The sequence below is a fragment of the Andrographis paniculata genome, unplaced genomic scaffold (assembly GCF_009805555.1).
Source record: "Andrographis paniculata isolate CXL003 unplaced genomic scaffold, ASM980555v1 Contig69END, whole genome shotgun sequence".
Lineage (NCBI taxonomy): Eukaryota > Viridiplantae > Streptophyta > Magnoliopsida > Lamiales > Acanthaceae > Andrographis > Andrographis paniculata.
The window spans coordinates 6,829,383-6,844,481 of NW_026137605.1; the positions used below are offsets into that span (position 1 = coordinate 6,829,383).

The 15,099-nt window shown below is 31.9% G+C and overlaps 1 protein-coding gene across 4 annotated transcripts; it reads right to left on the minus strand.

The window, feature by feature from the left end:
* Nucleotides 1-505: 505 nt before the first annotated feature.
* LOC127263919 (uncharacterized) lies at nt 506-2,694 on the minus strand. 4 transcript variants are annotated; one of them, XR_007841566.1, is made up of 9 exons: nt 2,595-2,694; nt 2,051-2,261; nt 1,875-1,931; nt 1,742-1,799; nt 1,432-1,660; nt 1,263-1,355; nt 1,036-1,092; nt 864-956; nt 506-780 (listed from the first exon to the last, which is right to left on the minus strand). XR_007841566.1 is itself a non-coding variant. In XM_051293224.1 (9 exons), the coding sequence occupies exons 5-9, from the start codon at nt 1,573-1,575 to the stop codon at nt 738-740; spliced, it is 402 nt and encodes a 133-aa protein (XP_051149181.1). In that variant the 5' UTR covers nt 1,576-1,660; nt 1,742-1,799; nt 1,875-1,931; nt 2,051-2,261; nt 2,595-2,694; the 3' UTR covers nt 506-737. The 4 variants fall into 4 exon arrangements, 3 of the variants coding, with proteins under 3 accessions (XP_051149181.1, XP_051149182.1, XP_051149183.1); XM_051293224.1 differs by having other exon boundaries at nt 1,263-1,327; XM_051293225.1 differs by having other exon boundaries at nt 1,263-1,327; nt 1,432-1,799.
* Between the last annotated feature and the right edge of the window lie 12,405 nt (nt 2,695-15,099).

The window sequence follows — 15,099 nt, forward strand, 5'->3', positions numbered from 1 at the left end:
CTCCCACCTAAACGATAATAAATGTTACATTGATAGTCCACTCTCCGCTAAACGATAATCAATGCCACGTCGATAGCCCACTCCCGGCTAAACGATAATCAATGTTACATTGATATCCCACTCCCGGCTAAACGGCAATCAAATGGCACAATAATCACACAAAACACATAAACACATGAGCACATCACATCATGTATCTCACTTGATCAAACATATAGTCATACCATAAGACACGCAATCACAATTCACATCTACAGCACACAATCGAACACGTAATCAATTGCATATTCATTTTAGGCACAGTATGATGGCTATTATATGCACCTGTTCTGTCTCTATTTTTCACCAAAAGGGTTAATTAGATCATAATTATCAATTTGGCCTAATTACCTTAATGTGTAATTTAGACACATAGAATAATCATACGGATCAGTTCCGGTTCTTCCTCTTCGCTGTGCTTCTATATCTTTAATATTATCAAATTACTTTACACAATTTTCCCAACATAACTGGGCTCTGAGCTTCTTTAGGATCGGGTAATTGATTTGTGCAGTACTGTAGTCCTTTCAAACAACAACTTTTGATAGTTATTCAGGTATTTCTCTGACTACGAAACAACAACTGCTCAAGTAAAATAGAAAAACATAGATCATGGCAGCAGAGGCTGGAACGATCCATACATGTTACCTAGTAACTACTTTGAATTCATATCTATACATCTACATGGATTTAGCACACTAATAACAGGAAGAATAATTTTTTTCACAGCGAGCAGTATCCCTGCAACAAAACAATGGTTTGTTAATTAAATACCAAGGAAACTGATAATCAATCCTCTTAGCTTCTGAATATCAAAATTACACCTTTTCTGCTCCCTTTCATTGGTTGCAATCAGCAGAAGTTCTGCAATGTCCTCTCCAAATATCCGAATTATTCTACGGCAAACAATCTTTGATCTGTAAAGTCATAAAAAAAATACATTAAGTTTTATAAAAAAAAATAAATGCAATAATATTTCAGAGTATCTTCTTTTACCTGACTGTTAATACGATGCAATGCATCCTGAAGAAATCAAGGTGATCGGCACTCCTCCTGCCATTGCCAACACCAAATAAAACAAGATTCAAATCAATGAAGATGGAAGAAGAGAGTACCACTTGTTGGTTACTCCTTCGTATATAAATAAATAAATTATGTGTATCCCGAAAAATTTAAGCATTTAAGTGAGAAGTCATTTAACATCATATAACAGCACTAATTACCCGTAAACCATTTCTGGAACAAGATCAGTGTTGTTGCCAATAAATTTGATAGGACCGAATTGCTCCTGAAGAAAATATAGAAGATGGAAAGTACTGTAGCTTTCCATCAAAATTTAGCACAGCTGCACAGGTATCGAACAAAATCATCACCATCGACAACTGTACTCACATATAGTAGCGTTACAACAATGGAAAGCGGTTCTCTCTCTTTTTCAGAACAATTGTTGGCGGTAAGAAGCCTCCATTTTACAGCCACCTTTCTTTTCCGTTCTGATTTCCTCCTGAGAAGGTCTAAACTGGCAGCAAGAAGCATTCCAGCTCGTCCCTAGCTAACTTCTCAAGAGTTGAGTGAAGCCACTATAGCTCTTACAATAGAACCATTTGTCTTCCAGAAATTCCTGCAGTTTGTTTGTTACCATAAATAGACAAATTGGCTCAAACAAATGAAATTCATAAGACAGGCTTTTTTAGTTGAGGACCTTAAGATCATCATTCCTTTCCTTTCTCAAAACAACCGACATGGAATTCTTTCTCACACTGCACATGGCAGACTCATGGTTATTTTGATGTTTGACAGAGAACCAGAAAGAAAATCCTGAATACTTTTTTTACCTGCTTGCAAATAATAACTGTCAGGTCTGTGAATCCTTTGCTTACGAAATCATGCCCCTGGCAGAAACCATGCTCGTACATTATAATTTTATCACTTGAACAACAAGTTGTTTTAGTTTCATTGATATCAACACGCATACAAACAAATGAAAAGGAAAAGCATATACACACACAACCTGCAAGTGGCACATGAATAAAGCTCATCCTCACACACTTCCTTGCTACTACTGCTCTCCAGTATTTTTCCTTCTTTATGATTGGTAGCAAGATGTCTTTGAACAAGAACTGTACAGACAAGATTCACCCCATCTTTTTGCATTCCAAAACTATTTTCACAATATCTACAATGCCAGTTATCCTCAGGAATACTCGGTAGGCCAATACAATCTACATGATTAACTAACGTATGTCATATAATGAAAAGAACGAACAATAAGCTGTATTTAAAATATGTCTATGATGAGCATAAGTATAAACATACTTGCAATTAATCACACATTTTAAGCACCCATAAAAAGAAAATGCTATCTACTCCATATATTGTGAAACCCGCGCGGAAAACTTTTGTAGGATAATAGTATCACATTCATTTTAAAAGAATCTGACAATCCAGGAAAAAAATTAAAATGAATCTCATAATATAGATAGATTGTAGATCACAAATTATACAAGATAATTAAAGGCGTTTGACTACAAAAAAACCTAGATCAATTACTCAACCAGATCTATGTATGGAGAAAATATGTGATACACAAACTTTTTCTCTTGAAACTCGTTGTTGTTATTCGAAGAATCGCACTCATCCGGTGTAAGAATTGAGATCATTCTATTAAAAACTATAGATTGTAGATCACAAAACATACCATAAGAGAAAAAAAAATGAAAAAAAAATCTAGATTAAATCAAGTTGCCCAGGTGGGTTAGCCCGAATCCAATTCTTCTCGGGCTTGCATAAAAGAGAAACGGTCATAGGTTGGGCCAACATACTTATAAATTACTTTGACCAAGTCTATAAACCAGATAATGTTGGGCCAATAAAAATTCCAATCCCAGGTTAGGCTGGGTCTTATAATCTTTTTTGAAACAAAAATATAAAAAATGTATTATTTAAACACATGAAAAAAACCCATCCTCTCACACTTCCTAGCTACTACTGCTCTGCAATGTTTTTTCATCTTTATGATTAGTGCCATGATATCTTTGTCAGACACAACTCACCCTATAATTTTTCTATCCAAAACAATTTTCACAATATCTAGAGTGTCATTTATCCTCAGGAATACTCTGCAAGCCAACAAAATATACATGATTAACGAACAATAAACAATAACTTATACAACAAACGAATAGCTCACGATAAGCTATTTATAAACTAGGGAAAAAATAGTACTTTGATTTATTGCATGAGAAGCATTATGATATGTCTACCATGAGGATAAATATAAGAATACTTGCAAATAATCACAAATTTTAAGCACATATAGAAAGAAAACTATATATAGTCCATTTATTGTGAAACCCTGGCTTACTACTTTTGAAAGATAATAGATCCCCACCACAGATGCATAAGAGTCAAATACTATGGCATTCAAATGAAAACAATCTCACACTTCAGGGAAATAATCAAAATAAATCTTGTAATATAGATATAGATTGTAAATTGCATCTGAAATCCACAAGAAAAGTAAAGACAAACGAATTAAAAAATGCTAGATCAGTTACTCTACTAGATCTATGCATGGAGAAAAACATGTGATGCACATAGAATTTGATCTCTTGGAACTCATTTTTGTTTTTGAAGAATCTCACTCCTCCAGTGAAATAATCGAGATCGTTCTAGTAAAAGCCATAGATTTTAGATCACAAATCATACAATCGGAGAAAAAGAAAATGACATGTAAAATCTAGATTAAACCAAGTTGTCAAGGTGGATTAGCGCAAACCTAATTCTTCCCAGGCGTGGATAAAAGAGAAATGGTTCTGGGTTGGCCCAACTTACTTATAAATTAGTTTGACCAAACACCAGATAGTGTTAGGTCATCCTCACACACTTCCTTGCTCCTACTGCTCTCTAATGTTTGTCCATCTTTATGAACGGTGGCAATATATCATAGTCACCATCTGTACAGACACGACTCACCCTATAATTTTTCTATCCAAAACTATTTTCACAATATTTAGAGTGCCATTTGTACTCAAGAATATTTTGTAGGTCAACAAAATCAACATGATCAACCAACAACAAACTGTAAGTTACATAATGAACGAATAGCGCACGATAAACTATACATAAATTGGAGAAAAGTAGTAATGGAAAATTTGATTTATTGCCTGAGAAACATTATAATATGTCTATCATGAGCATAAGTAAAAACATATGGGAAAATAGTCACACATTTAAAACACCCATAGAAAGAAAATGCTATATAGTCACACCTTTGTTTACTAGCTAGAAGTGGAAAATGTATAAATTTAACGGACTACTTAAAAAATAATACTGACATAATTTTAGTTGACAGGGAAAGTCTATTTTCTTTCATACAAAATTATACAACACGGCCAAACTTGCGATTGGAACCGGTACTTGCCCAACATCATTTAGTTTATAGGTTTGGTCAAAGTAACTTATAAGTAGTTTGGCTTAACCGGGGACCATTTTTCATTTATCGAAGCCCGGGCTGAATTGGGCTTGGGCTAACTATCAGGATAACTTGATTCGATTTAGGGTTTGTATTGCCAACATATTCTCTTCTTGTATGAATATTCATCTAGAAATTATCATTGTTACCAGAGCCATTTCGATCATTTTCAGCGGAGGATTGCGATTCATCAGAAAATAGTAAAGAGTTTCAAGATACCAGGTTTATGTGCATCACATGTTTGGTCTATACATAGATCTAGTTGGCTATTAGATCTAGGTTTTTTTTTCCTTTTACTTGTAATGTATGATTAGCAATCTAGCTACAATCTATCTAGAATACAAGCTTCTTTTTTATCTGTTCACCGGAAATGTGAGATTCTTTGAAAAGTACCCAAGATTTCGAGGATACCAACTGTTAGATGCACCAGATGTGTTATATGTACATGGATCTAATTGGGTATTTTTTTTCTTGGTTTTTCATAGTAATTTTTTTTTAATTATTTTTTATGATTAACGATCTCTATCATTATTTCCGAATCCGTTTGTGTGATAACTTGAAATATAGCAAAGATTTTCACAATAGTTGTTGCCATGTGTAACACAAGTTTGATATATGTACATATATCTAATTGGGTATTTTTATGTAAGGTTTGCATTTCCATTTTCTTTTTCTCATTTGTATGATTAGTGATCTATACTCTACAATTGTTATTGGATTCATTAGGACTCTTTCATTGGTGGTGTGTCATTCTTTGAAAAAGAGCCAATATTTTCTAAATACCCGGTGCTATGTGAATCACATGTTTGCTTTTTACATAGATCTAACTAGTTATTAGATGTATTTCTTATTATGTTGTTTTTTTTTTGCATATCTTGTTTGGTGATTAGAGGTATTGACATATTTATAAAATTTTTGAATGGATGTACAAATTCTAAAGCACATATTTCGTCCTTAGACTAGGCATGCTAATGGCAAATACGCTTTCATTTTTATATTTGAGGTCAATTTAAGTGCCACTAATAGAATTTTATTTGGTTAATTGTTAGTCGTGGTTTCATAATTTAAAAGGAAAAAGTGTGTTTAATGTTTGGCCCTTGCATAAAATCCAATGTCACATCTAGAAGCCTGATAATGTAAATTGACTCATGGAAGACATATGGTTTCTAACATTCTATTGGTTTTCAAGAGATCAAAGAAATTGTAATACGCCAAATGTAGTTAATGATTCTTAAAAAAAAATGTGGTTTTCTTGGGAAGGAAGTGCTTTCTTGGATGATGAGAACATTGTTGCTTATTGGCATTACACTTTTGGCAGATTTTTAAATGATGCAAAGTGAGACCATTTCGGTTGTCTTGCATTTTTTTTTCCTGCTCTAGTCTCTTTACATTTATTGTTTATCACTTATGTTTTAATTTACTCCTTACTCTTCCTACGTAAATTGGCCTATTCCTCAATTCATGATTTTACATAATTTTGCTAGTTCCAAACTTGCCTCCATATAAAAACGTAAAGTTATTAATAAAAAAAGTAGAAATGGCATGCACCATATTGCAAAGAATTGATTTAGATGCATAATTCTTCATCAAAAAGTACTTTCTAGAGGTATGCGAAATGTGTATATGTACCTTTCCACATTTCTATGAAAAGTGACAATAAATTACTCTTTCCGTCTATTAAATTTATGCCTACTTGGATTGGGCAAAAGTTTTAATAAATATAATATCATATTAGTTCATTGTGACATAAAGTATGAGTATTTTGGAAAGTGTATTAATGAGCTAATGAATTGAAAAAAAATTTAATAAAGTGAGTGTAGAAGTAGTTGTGTCATTTTTGTAGGTAAGGGTAATGTTTAAGGGTGTAAATTAAAAAATGTGTAAGAATTATTTGCTATTAATGGTGTTACTACGAGATTGACAGTCGAAAATTATTATAGGCCCCACTCGAGCCTATTTATTTAAAACCACCCGGGTCCAGCCTAGGATAATTTCAACAAAAATTGGTCTAATATGTTTAAATATTACTCTCTGTGGAAAACTTATCTAATTTTTCTTGGATACGGAGATTACAAAATAATAATATTTGAATATTAAGGTGGACTTGTCAATATATAAATTAGGAGTATTATGGGAAATTTATTAAGAATTGGTAAAAAAGTGATGACGTAAGTAGCACAATGTAGTGGAAAATTAGTTATTATTTGTTAAAGTCTTGATAATAAAATTGTGAGTGAATAAAATTGTTTACTAGCTAGAAGTGGAAAATGTATAAATTTAACGGACTATTAAAAAAATAATAGTGACTTAATTTTAGCTGATAGGAGAGTATATTTTCTTTCATACAAAATTATAGAGCACAAGCCAACTTGGGATTGGAACTGGTACTTGCCCAAAATTATTTAGTTTATGGGCTTGGTCAAAGTAACTGATAAGTAGTTTGGCTTAACGCTTGACCATTTTTCATTTATCGAAGCCCGGGTTGAATTGGGCTTGGGCTAACTGCCGGGATAACTTGATTTGATTTAGGGTTTGTATTGCCACCATATTCTATTCTTGTATGAATATTCACCTAGAACCTATCATTGTTACCAGAGTCATCTCAATCATTTTCAGCGGAGCATTTCGATTCATCGGAAAATAGTAAAGAGTTTCAAGATACCAGGTTATGTGCATCACATGTTTGGTCTATACATAGATCTAGTTGGCTATTTGATCTAGGGTTTTTTTTTCCCTCTTTACTTGTAATGTATGATTAGCAATCTAGCTACAATCTATCTAGAATACAAGCTTCTTTTTTATCCGTTCACCGGAAGTGTGAGATTCTTTGAAAAGTACCCGAGATTTAGAGGATACCAACTGTTAGATGCACCAAATGTGTTATATGCACATGAATCTAATTGGCTATTTTTTTCTTGGTTTTGCATAGTGGTTGGTTTGGGTTCCTTCTATGTGTGGAGGCCCAACGAGTCAAATTAGCCGAAAAATAGTTGAGAGCCCATTTTTGGCCAATGGTTGCCCTAGGCTTCATAGTTGAGAGAGGGGTCATTTTAGGGTGCGGAGATTTTGAGAGAGGAACAATCATTATCCACGTACACAAAAGAATCGAAAAGCAAGAGAGAATTTGTTCAACTTGGTTCTGATCAACGGTCTCATCATCCTTGTATGTTTTCTTGGTATCGTTGATTTCTCACTATTTACTTGTTTAGATTCGATTTTGAATCTTATTAGTTGATGATTGGAATGAGTTGTTAGTAGTTGGAAAATCTCTTGTGATTAGGGTTCGATTCTTGTAACTGGGTGTGGATTTTGATAGCCCTTTTCGTTATGGTTGTCTTTGATTCTACGAACCTTTTGATATAGTGGATTTTGCCTTGGGTCGGGTGATAGGCCTCATGGTTTATTCCTCACTTTAAAGAAGTTTTCGATGTTAAAATTTTTGGTGTCTCTAATTTTTATTTCTGTTGTTTATTAGTGGTTATCATTCATCGTATTTTGGTAGAAAGAATAATTGATTGAAGGGAAAGGTTTTGGTGGGACAGTTTGAACACCATGCTTAGGAGTAACCATGCTTAAGGAGTTCATCACATCTGATTTTTGTTTGCATTTCCTTCTATTTCGGTGTTCTCCCAACACATAGTAAGTTTTAATTATTTTTTATGATTAATGATCTAAAATCTATAATTATTTCCGAATCCGTTTGTGTGATAACTTGAAATATAACAAAGATTTTCACGATAGTTGTTGCCATGTGTAACACAAGTTTGCTATATGTACATAGATCTAATTGGGTATATTTATCTAAGGTTTGCATTTCCATTTTCCTTTTCTAATTTGTATGATTAGTGATCTATACTCTATAATTATTATTGGATTCATTAGGACTCTTTCATTGGTGGTGTGTCATTCTTTGAAAAAGAGCCAAGATTTTCTAAATACCAGGTGCTATGTGAATCACATGTTTGCTTTTTACATAGATCTAACTAGATATTAGATGTATTTCTTATTATGTTGTTCTCTTTTTTGCATATCTTGTTTGGTGATTAGAGGTATTGACATATTTATAAAATTTTTGAATGGATGTACAATTTTGAAAGCACATATTTGTATTAAATGGTGTGGTCCTTAGACTAGGCATGCTAATGGTAAATACGCTTTCATTTTTATATTTGATGTCAATTTAAGTGCTACTAGTAGAATTTTATTTGGTTAATTCTTAATCGTGGTTTCATAATTTAAAAGGAAAAAGTGTGTTTAATGTTTGGCCATTGCACAAAATCCAATGTCAGTAGATTGACTCATGGAAGATATATGGTTTATAACATTGTATTGTTTTTCAAGAGATCAAATAAAACTGTAATATGCCAAATGTAGTTAATGATTCTTCGAAAAAAAAATATGGTTTTCTTGGGAAGGTAGTGATTTCTTGGATGATGAGAACATTGCTGCTTCAAAGAAATTTTATAGGATTTTTAAATGATGCAAAACGAGAGGATTCCGGTTGTCTTGCACTTTTATATTCCTCCTCTAGTCTCTTTACGTTTGTTGTTTATCAATTGTGTTTTAATTTACTCCTTATTCTTCCTATGTAAACTGGTCTATTCCTCAACATGATTTTACAGAATTTTGCTAGTTCTAAACCTCCCTCCATAAAAAAAGTAAAGTTATAAATAGAGAAAGTAAAAATGAAATGCACCATATTGCAAAGAAATGATTTAGATGCATAATTCCTCATCAAAAAGTACTTTATAGAGGTATGTGAAATGTGTATATGTACCTTTCCACATTTCTATTAAAAGTGACAATAAATTACTCTTTCCGTCTATTAAATTTTTGCGCATTTGGATTAGACACAAGTTTTAATAAACATAATATCATATTAGTTCATTGTGACATAAAGTATGAGTATTTTGGAAAGTGTAATAATGAGTTAATGAATTGAGAAAAAATTTAATAAAGTGAGTGTAGAAGTAGTTGTGTCATTTTTGTAGGTAAGGGTAATGTTTAAGGGTATAAATTAAAAAGTTTTAAGAATTATTTGCTATTAATGGTGTTACTATGAGATTGAAAGTTGAAAATTAATATAGGCCCCACTCGAGCCTATTTATTTAAAACCACCCGGGTCCAACCCAGGATAATTTCATAAAAAATTGGTCTAATCTGGTTAAATATTACTCTCTCTGTTTGGAAAACTTATATAAGTTTTCTTGGATACGGAGATTACAAAATAATAGTATGTTAATACTCCCTCCGTCCCACATATTATGTCAACGTTGCCGTTTCTGTCCGTCCCACATTCCATGTCACTTTCCTTTTTTTTGGAAAATGATTACACTTTTTAATCTTATTTTAATCTTTTTAATCTTATTTTTTTAATTTTAATTAAACTAATTAGTTATCTTAATCTTACTTTATAATTATTTATACTATAGGATAATTATTTTCACTATGTACTAAATATACCCCTCCTAAAATACCGTGTCTACAGTGTAGCAGACACAGTATATGGGACGGAGGAAGTATTAAATTGGAGTAGGTAAAATATAAATAAGGACTATTATGGAAAATTAAAGAATTGGTAGAAAAAGTAATTATGTAAGTAGCGCAATGTAGTGGAAAATTAGTTTTTTTTTTTTTTTTTTTTTTGTTAAGGTATGGGTAATAAAATTGTGAGTGAAAAGTTGTTTACTAGCTAGAAGTGGAAAATGTATTAACTTTAATTGACTACCAAAAAAATAATAATGACTTAATTTTAGTTGACAGGGAGAGTATATTTTCGTTCATACAAAATTATACAGCACGCCCAACTTGGGATTGCAACTGGTACTTGCCCAACATTATTTAGTTTATGGGCTTGGTCAAAGTAACTTATAAGTAGTTTGGCTTAACCCATTTCTCTTTTATTGAAGCCCGGGCTGAATTGGGCTTGGGCTAACTACCGGAATAACTTGATTCAATTTAGGATTTGTATTTCCATCATATTCTCTTCTTGTATAAATATTCATCTAGAACCTTTCATTTTTACCAGTGCCATATGTTTCCAGCGGAGGATTGCGATTCATCGTAATATAGTAAAAGAGTTTCAAGATACCAAGTTTATGTACATCACATGTTTGGTCTATACATAAATCTTGTTGGCTATTTAATCTAGGTTTTTTTTTTTTTTTTCCTTTACTTACAATGTATAATTAGCAACCTAGCTACAATCTACTTATAATACAAGTTTTTTTTTTTTTTTTTTTTTTTATCCTTTTACCGGAACTGTGAGATTCACTCGAAAGTACCCGAGATTTCGAGGATACGAACTGTTAGATACACCAAATGTTTCATATGTACATGGATCTAATTGGGTACTTTTTTCTAGGTTTTGCATAGTAATTTTTATTTAATTATTTTTTTATGATAAACGATGTAAAACCTATCCTTTTTTCCGAATCCATTTGTGTTATTCTTTGAAATATAGCAAAGATTTTCAAGATAGTTGTTGTCATGTGTTACACAAGTTTGTTTTGTGTACATAGATCTAATTGGATATTGTTATCTAAGTTTGCATTTTCATTTTCCTTTTCTCATTTGTATGATTAGTGATCTATACTTCGTCATTGTTATTGGATTCATTAGGACTCTTTCATTGGTGGTGTGTCATTCTTTGAAAAAGAGCCAAGATTGTCTAAATATCAGGTGCTATGTGAATCACAAGTTTGCTTTTTACATTGATCTAACTAGATATTAGATGTATTTCTTGTTATGTTGTGTTCTTTTTTGCATCTTGTTTGGTGATTAGAGGTTTTAAACTTATTTTTTTATGTTATGGTATTGACATATTTATAAAATTTTTGAATGGAAGTACAACTTTGAAAGCACGTAGTTGTATTAAATGGTGTGGTCCTTAGAATAGGCATGCTATACACTTCATTTTTATATTTGAGGTCAATTTAAGTGCAACATGTAGACTTTTTTTTGGTTAATTGTTAATACCGGTTTCATAATTTAAAAGGAAAATGTGTGTTTTATGTTGGGCCCTTGCACAGAATCCAATGTCACATCTAGAAGCCCGATAATGTAAATTGACTCATGGAAGATATATGGTTTCTAGCATTCCATTGTTTTTCAAGAGATCAAAGCAACTGTAATATGCCAAATGTAGTTAATGATTCTTCCAAAAAAAGTGTGGTTTTCTTGGGGAGGTAGTGCTTTCTTGGATGATGAGAACATTAATTTTTTACACTTTTGGCAGATTTTTAAATGAAGCAAAACGAGAGGATTCCGGTTATCTTGTGCTTTCTTTTCCTGCTCTAGTCTCTTTACAATTATTGTTTATCACTTGTGTTTTAATATACTCCTTATTCCTCCTATGTAAATTGGCCTATTCCTTAATTCACGATTTTGCATAATTTTGCTAGTTCCAAACCTCCCTCCATAAAAAAGTAAAGTTAAAAATAGCAAAAGTAAAAATGGCGTGCACTATATTGCAAAAACTTGATTTATATGCTTCATTCTTCATAAACAAGTACTTTATAGAGGTATGCAAAATGTGTATATGTACCTTTCCATTCTTCTATTTAAAGTGACAATAAATTACTCTTTCCGTCTAGTAAACTTATGCTCATTTGGACTGGACACAAGTTTTAATAAATATATTATCATATTATTTTTTTGTGAGATAAAGTATGAGCATTTTGGAAGTGTATAAGTGAGTTAATGAATTGAGAAAACATTTTAATAAAGTGAGTGTAGAAGTAGTTTTGTCATTTCAGTATGTAAGTGTAATATTTAAGGCTATACATTTAAAAAGTTTGTAAGAATTATTTGCTATTAATGGTGTTACTACGAGATTGACAGTCGAAAATTATAATAGGCCCCACTCGAGCCTATTTGTTTAAAACCACCCGGGCACAAGCCAGGATAATTGCATCCAAAATTTGTCTAATCTAGTTAAATATTACTCTCTCTGTCCGGAAAAATTACATAAGTTTTCTTGGATACCGAAATTTCAAAATAATAGTATGTTAATATTAAATTGGTAGGTAAAATATAAATAAGGACTATTACAGGAAATTTATTAAAGAATTGGTAAAAATGTGATGATGTAAGTAACACAATGTAGTGGAAAATTATTTATTTTTTGTTAAAGTATGGAGAATAAGATTTTGAGTGAATAAAGTTGTTTACTAGCTAGAAGTGGAAATGAAAAGGTATAACTTTAACTGACTATCAAAAAAATAATAGTATATTTTCTTTCATACAAAGTTATACAGCACACCCAACTTGGGATTGGAACTAGTACTTGCCCAACATTTTTCAGTTTATGGGCTTGGTCAAAGTAACTTTTAAGTAGTTTGGCTTAACCCAAGACCATTTCTCTTTTATCGAAGCCCGGGCTGAATTGGGCTTGGGCTAACTGCCGGGATAACTCTATTCAATTTAGGGTTTGTATTGCCATCGTATTCCCTTCTTGTATGAATATTCATCTAGAACCTTTCATTGTTACAAGTGCCTTCTCGATAATTTTCAGCGGAGCATTGCGATTCATCGGAATATAGTAAAAAGTTTCAAGATACCAGGTTTATGTACATCACATGTTTGGTCTATACATAGATCTTGTTGGCTATTTAATCTAGGGTTTTTTTCCTTTACTTGCAATCTATGATTAGCAATCTTGCTACAATCTATCTATAATACAAGCATTTTCTTTTTATCCTTACCGGAAGTGTGAGATTCATTGAAAAGTACCCGAGATTTCGAGGATATGAACTGTTAGACGCACCAGATGTTTCATATGTACATGGATCTAATTGGGCATTTTTTTTTTCTAGGTTTTGCATAGTAATTTTTCTTTAATTAGGTTTTTATGATTAACGATCTAAAATCTATCATTTTTTCCAAATCCATTTGGGTAATTTCTTGAAATATAGCAAAGATTTTCACGATAGTTGTTGCCATGCGTAACACAATTTTTTATATGTACATAGATCTAATTGGGTTTTTTATCTAAGGTTTGCATTTTCATTTTCCTTTTCTCATTTGTATGATTAGTGATATATACTTTGTCATTGTTATTGGATTCATTAGGACTCTTTCGTTAGTGGTGTGTCATTCTTTGAATAATAGCCAAGATTTTCTAAATACCAGGTGCTATGTGAATCACATGTTTGCTTTTTACATAGATCTAACTAGATATTAGATGCATTTCTTATTGTGTTGTTCTCTTTTTTGCATCTTATTTGGTGATTGGAGATTTTGAATTTATTTTTTTATGTTATGGTATTGACATATTTATAATTTTTTTTGAATGAATGTACCACTTTCAAATCAAATATTTGTATTAAATGGTGTGGTCCTTAGAATAGGCATGCTAATGGCAAATACGCTTCATTTTTATATTTGAGGTCCATTTAAGTGCCACTTGTAGATTTTTTTTGATTAATTGTTAGTAGCGGTTTCATAATTTAAAAGGACTGTGTGTTTAATGTTTGGCCCTTGCACAAAATCCAATGTCACATCTAGAAGGCCGATAAAGTAGATTGACTCATGGAAGAAATATGGTTTCTAACATTTCATTGTTTTTCAAGAGATCAAAGAAACTGTAATATGCCAAATATAGTTAATGATTCTTAAAAAAAAAAGTGTGGTTTTCTTGGGAAGGTAGTGCTTTGTTGGATGATGAGAACATTGCTGCTTATTGGCATTACACTTTTAGCAGATTTTTAGATGATGCAAAACGAGAGTATTCCGGTTGTCTTGCACTTTGTTTTCATGCTCTAGTCTCTTTACATTTATTGTTTATCACTTATATAAGTTTTCTTGGATACGGAAATATCAAAATAATAGTACGTTGATATTAAATTGGAGTAGGTAAAATATAGATATGGACTATTATGGGAAATTTATTAAAGAATTGGTAAAAAAAGTGATGATATAAGCAGCGCAATGTACTGGAAATTTTTTTATTTTTTGTTAAAGTATGGATAACAAGATTGTGAGTGAATAAAGTTGTTTACTAGCTAGAAGTAGAAAAAGTATAACTTTAACTGACTACCAAAAAAATAATAGTATATTTTCTTTCATACAAAATTATACAGCGCTCCCAACTTGGGATTGAAATTGGTACTTGCCAAACATTATTTAGATTATGGGCTTGGTCATAGTAAGTTATTAGTAGTTTGGCTTAACCCAGGACCATAGCGAAGCCCGGGCTGAATTGGGCTTGGGCTAACTGCCGGGATAACCCTATTCGATTTAAGTTTGTATTGCCATCATATTCCCTTCTTGTATGAATATTCATCTAGAACCTTTCATTGTTACAAGTGCCATCTCGATCGTTTTCAGCGGAGGATTGCAATTCATCGGAATATAGTAAAGAGTTTCAAGATACCAGGTTTAAGTGCATCACATGTTTGGTCTATACATAGATCTTGTTGGCTATTTAATCTAGGGTTTTTTTTTTTCCTTTACTTGCAATCTATGATTAGCAATCTAGCTACAATCTATCTATAATACAAGTTTTTTTTTTTTTTTTTTTTTTTTTTTTTTTTTTTTATCCTTGCACCGGAAGTGTGAGATTTATTGAAAAGTTGCCGATATTT

Excerpts from the sequence above, each read along its gene's own strand:
- LOC127263919 (XM_051293224.1), bottom strand. The coding sequence starts at position 1,575 with ATGCTTCTTGCTGCCAGTTTAGACCTTCTCAGGAGGAAATCAGAACGG. Across the intron at positions 1,328-1,431 it reads TTGTTGTAACGCTACTATAT|GAGCAATTCGGTCCTATCAA; the intron begins GTGAGTACAGTT and ends TATTTTCTTCAG. Across the intron at positions 781-863 it reads AATGAAAGGGAGCAGAAAAG|GGATACTGCTCGCTGTGAAA; the intron begins GTGTAATTTTGA and ends GTTTTGTTGCAG.